At 37.6% G+C, this 7,872-nt stretch overlaps 1 protein-coding gene across 1 annotated transcript; it reads right to left on the reverse strand.

Moving 5' to 3' along the window:
• Positions 1–578: 578 nt before the first annotated feature.
• Positions 579–5,332, reverse strand: LOC122066949 (40S ribosomal protein S15). The gene is made up of 4 exons (XM_042630795.1): positions 5,193–5,332; positions 4,926–5,071; positions 4,746–4,803; positions 579–1,117 (listed from the first exon to the last, which is right to left on the reverse strand). The coding sequence occupies exons 1-4, from the start codon at positions 5,193–5,195 to the stop codon at positions 869–871; spliced, it is 456 nt and encodes a 151-aa protein (XP_042486729.1). The 5' UTR covers positions 5,196–5,332; the 3' UTR covers positions 579–868.
• Positions 5,333–7,872: the final 2,540 nt, after the last annotated feature.

Genomic DNA, 7,872 nt, shown 5'->3' on the forward strand with positions numbered 1-7,872 from the left:
CCCCTCTTAATCAAACTCCACCAAGATCACCGTTTGAAATTGATAGGCGTATCTGTTAATTGATAGAAATTACATATAGAGACCATGGAGTACGATTCCTGATCATATTGGGGAACTACCACGACTGTTACAGAATACACCAAATGACCAAAATGATAACAGACATAATCCTACCCGGGTAATTTCTGATCATATCAAACATCTGTTTTGAGCCACCAAGCCTAAAGTAAGCTGTCCTCAAAAACTCAACCTTAAATAAGCTACCAAAAATAATCCACGGAGCTCCGATATACAAGGGCTATGTGGGTTCATTTACGTAACACGGATCATGCCCAAGGCATCAGAGGGCTGGCAAGCACCTGGGCACTCGCCACTACCTATTGGATTTGCACTGGGCGCACTGGAGATATCTGGTTCCTATATTGGGACCGGCACTAAATTGTTAACCCATGTCAGTCTCATGACTTCAAAGAGGCCAAGCACTCGGGAAAAAAAAAAAAAATTTGTGGGTGTGGGGGTTGGGTGGGGTGGGGTTGGGCGGGGTGTAGGAGGGAGGGTAGAAAGCAAACAATCGCAGAGATGCAAATATGTTAATTTTCATATTTCTAACCTATTGAACCAATAACAAAATAGTTCATAAAAGGAAAATGAGCTCATCAACCGACTGAAGCTATGCAAGCTCCAAATTTGTCTACCCAAATGAAGAAAAAACATAAGCTCCAACATTGAATCCAGCTAATAGGAGGAAGAAATCAACACTAAAAAGTGATGGCCAAAATTCAGAAGGGGGATGGGAGGGGAAAAGGAACTTGCACCAGACAAATCTTGGAGAAAAATCGGTCAAATGCCCAGGATGCTGATGAATATCTCACTTGAGAGGAATGAACCTTGACGAGTGGGTAGCACCAATACCAGGCCTTCCATGTTTGACCGGCTTGTAAGAGATTGAGAACTCGGCCAAGTAATGCCCAATCATCTCAGGCTTGATTTCAACCTGGTTGAAGGTCTTGCCGTTGTAAACCCCAATGATGCTTCCAATCATCTCAGGGACTATGATCATGTTCCGAAGGTGAGTTCTAACTGGCTCTGGCTTCTCACCGGGTGGTGCCTCTCGCTTCTGTTCAAGTGAATATAAAACAGGAAAATAACATTCGTTATACTCAAATGCTTCTATTTATTTAAATCCACTTGATCACTAATGAGAGATCATGTAAAACAATAATCTCAGGGCAGTGACGAGACTAAATGGTGCTTTATCCCGAAACTATCACCATACTAATCAGGAAAAAGGCATCCATGGCTTGTTTTCTAATTAATTCCAGTATAAGAGTCAAAATTCAAAGCATTATAATGGTAACATGAATACAAAATTGCCAATAAATCATCAGGAATGTAGATTCAAATTTTCAAACAAAAAGCATATAATAGATTGCAACTGCCATGAGTCACAACTCAAGTATATCAAGTATCGTTCAAAAACAAAAATCTGATCTTTTTGATTGAAGAGTATTATGAATAGACAACTACTACAATACTTCCTAGGCAACCTATCTCTCACAAGGCAAAGAGTGCTCATTACCAAGCATAATATCAGCAGTTAACAATGTCTATATGAGATGACCTTTAAATAAACACAAGAAGGCTCATAATGGGAAGGGACAAAAAGGACGACATAACAGAACCATTAGCAGCTACAAGGAAGTTCTATGCCAGTAGAAAATGGTGACCTTGCAGTGCAAAACAAGTACTTGGGCATACAGAAGCAGCATCCAGAAAATAATTCCCCCCCCCCCCAAAAAAAAAGGACTTTCATTGTAAGCTTTTTTTTTCTTGCCTTTTTGTTTTATTCTCTATTTATTTTTCTTTCTTCTTTTTTTTTTTTTGGGGGGGGGGGGGGAGAGGAGGGGAAAGAAAAATACAGAGAATAAATCAAAAGGGTAAGAAATAAGAACACAAATAGAAGTCCTTCCTTTGGAGAAGGGGGGGGAAGGGGAGAAAAGAAGCTTGCAAAGACGATAGAACCACCAAATTCCAACAAGCTATTTATATAATGGATCAACGTCACTCTAGTAGGAGTAAGTAACAAATCAATGACAACAATAACCGTATCTAAGAACATAACCATGGTGTTTCAGAAGCAATCATAGCATAAAGTAAATCAATCAATACGCTAATGTTATCAACCCCATGTTCACCATTGCTAGCCACAAGCTGAATATTGAAACTTCCAATCAATATTGAAAATCATTTCTAAATTCTAACAAAGAGCACTTGATTAAGTTCCATCCTTCGATTCTCCACATAAAATTGGAAATTATGGTTTGCACTGAAGCCTTACGCACATACATCTACCACTCTCTCCAATCTTCAAAGTCAAAGTTTCTCAACCTTTAACGATTCAATGTTAAGTTCCACGGTCATAGCATGATACATATTGCAAAAGCAGAATGCAAGCATGGTCTGGTTAGTAAGAGTCATCCAAGGAAAGAATTGAACTCAAATCACATGAACAAGGACACCTTTCGACAACCAAATAGAACATTTTTGAAGCCCACGCCACTTAGATGACTATCACTGAACTATGGAGGGCCAGGAAATAAGACAAGAAAGAGATCCCAAAAAACTGAACGATAGATTGACAAAGGGACATGCGTCCTCGAACCCCACAAAGTAAGGTCACACTCAACATAGGTTGTTGAGCTTCCCAAAGGTAACAAAGCACACCGCCTCTAAAACGCAAGAGGACATAACCCTATAGGTAATATCCTTTCCTATCCAATAAACCTTTACTTGTTGAGTTTCTTTACTGCTTAAAAATCCATTTATTTATTTTTTTCTACTTATTTTCATTGAGGCCCTATTAAAATCCTTGCCGGTAGCTAATTAAACATTGTCCAGCCTTTGATCTCCACAATGATACTGACCTAGTAGATCTCAACCCTTCTTTTCTTTTGAGGGGTGGTACTGAAGTGAGGGAGTTATTAAGATAAGGTAATCCAATTGAGAGAAGCATGTGGAAGAGCAATCCATTCGTCAATGAGACAATCAGAAGTGAAGTAAACTAGCGTTCGTTTTATATTCCCCTACCCCCGAGAACTAAAGGGACACCCTGAGTATGTATGAAGAACTCCAGACCAAAAAAATAGAAGCCCTTGGGAAGAGGCCCAAAATCCTTTTCCTTGATTCCAACTACGGAAGCACATCTCTCTAAATCCCATAGGCTCCGTCTGTTTTAATCTGGAAAATTTTCCCTGTAAAATGACATTTTCCATTGTTTGTTTTGAAACATGTAAAATATGTCAGAGGGAAAATTTTACCAAAGACCAAACATTTTCCGGAAACGGGCCTAACAAATTTTACGCCAAAAATGGACGCAAAATGTTCCACAGAAAATGTATCGTGTGGGTGTCTCAACAATTTTGCTTAATCTTTCGGTATTCACGAGAAATAGAGTTCATGCTCCAGAGAAGCGATTTATCCGCCATGGCCATGGAGAACCATTAACGATGTTTCAACCACAACCTCCATCATTTGAGATAGAGAAGCAATTTCTCCTCCACCATTGCTTGGGCTCGGGATCACGGGTGGTGATTTTGGGGACGGGGTTAAGGACGGGGTGTGGGATCCTAGCATCAGTTCTACATCAGGCTCATCTTTGCAGCATATGATACAGGTCTGCAGATGAAGATTGACAGGATAGTTTGGTGAACCACGTACTCTCTAGTTCTTTTGTCGTTCAAGTGGTACATGATAAAAATCAGATCTACCTTTTTGTGATTTCAAAACTCCAATTATAATTGATTTCAAAAAGGCTATGATTTCAAAACTCCAATCTTCAATTCTGATTTGGCTGAACTTGTATAAGAAAAAAGATTGTGGAGATTAAAAAGGTAAAAAAGAATCTCACATTCTAATTGTTATCGTCTCCTTTTGATTACCAAATATTCTATTGATGCTACAGTCAAAGCAATATTGCCCAACTACGACGCATGGCTCTACCTCCTGAATCTTCTTATATTTTAGTATATTCTCCAAAGACGATGTGACTCCAGCGGAGAGGGTCACTCGTTTAAGGGTAGTTCTTGGAAGAAACTGATCCAGAGATAATGGCAACATAGAGGCCTCCAAGCTTTCTTTCAAGGGCTCATCGACAGAGCATTGATCCAAGCGGCAAATCTCAATATGTGGAGTCTTGTACTTTTGGCTTTTTGTTTTTTGGTGAAATGGAATCTTGTAAATTTCAGTCGTTCTGTATTCCAAGGGAGAATCAAAGATGCACGCCAGGTGTTTGATAAAATAGCTGAACCAATAGTTTGTGTAAAGGGCTATAACATGAACAATCATATTTATAAATTTTACACCATATTGTCTTCTTGAAAACAAACGGCGGAAAATTTGTCATCATGTAAGATTTTACACGTAAAATTTTACAAGTAAAATTTACACGAAACAAACGGAGCCATAGGAACATCACAAGCCAGTAGAAACTAAAAAGGTTCCAACAACACAGTAGCGGAGAAAATCCACAAAAATAAACAGATAACACAAAGAAACCGTGTAAGAAGGTTTACAAATGGCTGCCGCAAATCAATGGCATAGCCACATCTTGATAACGGAAATGGAAATCTAAGCAGCAGTAACAGCTAGATCGAAGTCATCCAGGAAGCCGAATAAACATTTCTATAGATAAATCTCTAACAGATAAACTCGAACTAAAACTAGAAACAAACGAAAAGAAAACTCACCGCCTTGCGCAGTTTCTTGATCAGAGCCATCGGCTTTCTCTTAAGACCTCTTTGGAACCTGCCATAAGAATAAACAGCCAAAAGTTGCAGATAGATCAAAGCTATAAAATAAAAATAAAAAAATAAATAAAATAAATAAATAAATAAACAGTAGACAAATGTGATGTTTGCGAGACTTACCTTCGGCGAGCCCGGGCTGGGAAGAGCTTAACAAGCTCGTCGGTTGACATGTCAAGCAGAGCGTCCAAATCGACGCCTCTGAAGCTGAACTTCTTGAACGTTCTTCTCTTCGGCTGCCCTGTGGCAACATCTGTTTCCACATCCGCCTGAACAAAACAATGGATGCGGGATTAGCATACACAGGTGAACAGAATGAGTGTGCATATGTAAGTTGCAGTGAGAAATCGTGAGAAATCGATCATGAGAGATGGATGACTGCAAACTCACCATGACTGCAGTGTAAGAACTAAGAACCCTAAACGATGAAGACCTTTAAAAACCCTAATTCGTCCTGCACCGCAGATACGCTGCTTAGCACGGATGTGCATATATATATAGTATAGGGTTACTTACACTATAGGGACGCAATTGGGTTGGTTTTAGTGGTTATCCATTCCCTTGGTTCAATTCTGACCCATTCGGTTCGCTTCGGTTTTCTTCGATTGACTTCTAGTCTTTTAATTAAAATCCAAACCATCACCAAAAGTTAAAAAATAAAATTACATAGTTTTTTTTTTTCCCAAATAATAAAACTATATTATTTCAACAACAAGAAGTTCAGGTTTATTTTAACTTAATGGTGTCAGCTACATAGATCCATACAAAACAAAATAGAAAAGTCCAAACAAAAAAGGGAGAAGAGAGAGATGTAAAAATGGGAGATGAGGAAAAAAAAAAAAAAAAAAACAAGAAGAATGAACCAAAGTCCATCAGTGAGCAAAATCTCAGCTAAATGGGGTCGGCTCCATGGATCATTGCCCTTCAATAGGCTCTATCCAAGGTTATACTTGGGACAAAACCAACACTATGCATGTCATTCTTCACCACTTCATTTATGGTCATTTTAAGCTTACCCCTAACTCTTTTAGCTCTTTCTATATGAATCCAATTTCTTCTAACATGTTCTAACGTCTATATACTCTTTGCAAGTTGTGAAGCTAGCATGCAGATATCTTTCAGACACTAATTGTATGTTGGTGCACAATGAGGTAGGCGACATGCCATGGATTGAGGGATGCTTATATAGTTTTAGATAACAAGTTTCAGTGATTTTCATTCATGTTTTTTTGGGATTTTCCCTTGGCTCTTAATTTTATATGATATCTTCTAATGTTTAGTTTTCCTGATTATTTTATTTTTTAAGTCTTTTGATGGTGAATGGTTATGGTTTTATAGTTTTAGCATAAGTTTTGTAACCTTCCTCGCCAAAAAATTTCATGCTATTTATTTATTACTTATTTTATGCTTTTATGCATGGTAAGTTAGTATTGTATATAATGGTATTTTTTCATAATTTAGCTTGAGCATGAATTTTTGTATTTTTTTTAGTGTTATGTTTTAGGTCGTTCTCTATTGGACATGTGAAGTATCATTAGATTGTCGTTGTGGTTTAATTGTCATGTTTCTTTCCTTATATGGTTATGATACATTTGAATGTGTTAGGGTTTTAAATGCTTTTAAAATGATTATAAAAATATTGATTTTATATTTTGAAAAGTTTGATAGATGATTTTGTTTGGTAATAGATACATAATAGGTATAATTACTAGAAAACATGTTTGGCTCATCAACAAATATGTCTTATGGAAAAACATGGTGTTTGGGCATGTCTTTCAGAGACAACCCTTGGTAATGTCTCTTATTTTCCTATATAAAAAGAGGAGGTTAACCCATTTTTCTAAGAGTTTTTAAAAGATAATCCCAATTTTGGTTTTCTCTTTGTTTTCTCTATGCATTGATTTTGTTTGTATCTGATTGAGCACAACTCTTAGCTCCGTTTGTTTAGAGAGGAGGGTGGGGTGGAATAATTGTTAGGCCAAGTCCCACATGTTAGTGGGGTAAATAACAGAAAAGTAAAGTTGTGGTAAAGTTAAACAATCCCACCCCTTAGGTTGTTTGGATAACCATAGAGAAAAGAAAACCAGAGAGAGGGAACTTGGGGGTGGAGGGATGAAGATCCAAATAAATAATAGCGTCCAAAATCAGCTTGGGAAAATGGTGAATTTCATTTGATGATTATTCCTGAAATTGCAAACTCCTCACCAATCTTCAACCGATGCGAGGATTCAAACTTCCCTTACACTTTTTCAGATCACAATTTGTGTTGTGGGGTTTTTTTTTTTTTTCATCGTTATTTCCTTTTTTCTTGGGATTGCGTCTAATTTCTGCTCGGATTTTGGAAATCTCTTGATGTTCCTGCTGTGTTTTGATTTATAACCATTTTGTCTTGATAAATCTTGTTGTATCTTTCATTGTTAATGTATCTCCATTTCTTCTTATTGAATCTCATTCTTTAAAAAAAAAAAAAAAAAAAAAAACAATTATTGGATGTATCTGATTCCGATGAATTTGTTAACGGGCCTTGGCTAGTGATGTTTTACTTTTTTATGGATTCTTCACTTCAATTGAATGCATTCTTTTTAGCTTTTGATCTGCTTGTCTAAGTTGTGGGTTCCCCATATCTCTTTCTTATTTCTTCAATGAAGAGTTCTTCTTGTTTTTACCCATTTATGTTGTGCTAGGGTCGAATTGCAAGTCAATAGTGGAAGCTGGATTGTAGAAGAGTAGGATGGGAGAGGAAAATAGGAAGAGATAGCAAGGAGAAGCAAAGTTCCATGGATTTTCCGCAAAGTCCTGCCGATTTGGGGTGGGGTGGGAGAATCCTTAAGCCACATGGGCCAACAAAAAAAAGATGATGTTTTTTTGTAATTCCTACCCTCGGACAAACAAATGGCCTATAACTCAATTGGGGTGGGAAGTTTCATACACCTATCCCACCCCAACCATCCTGCCCCATCAAAACCCTTCCAATCAAATGAGCCCTTAATGTCCTTAAGTGGCATAGGCAATGAGTGCAACACTATTGATATAGCCACAAGTAGCAAAGATTATTTTATTTTAGAGGTTG

The sequence above is a fragment of the Macadamia integrifolia genome, unplaced genomic scaffold (genome assembly GCF_013358625.1).
Source record: "Macadamia integrifolia cultivar HAES 741 unplaced genomic scaffold, SCU_Mint_v3 scaffold264, whole genome shotgun sequence".
In the NCBI taxonomy this organism is placed as follows: Eukaryota; Viridiplantae; Streptophyta; class Magnoliopsida; order Proteales; family Proteaceae; genus Macadamia; species Macadamia integrifolia.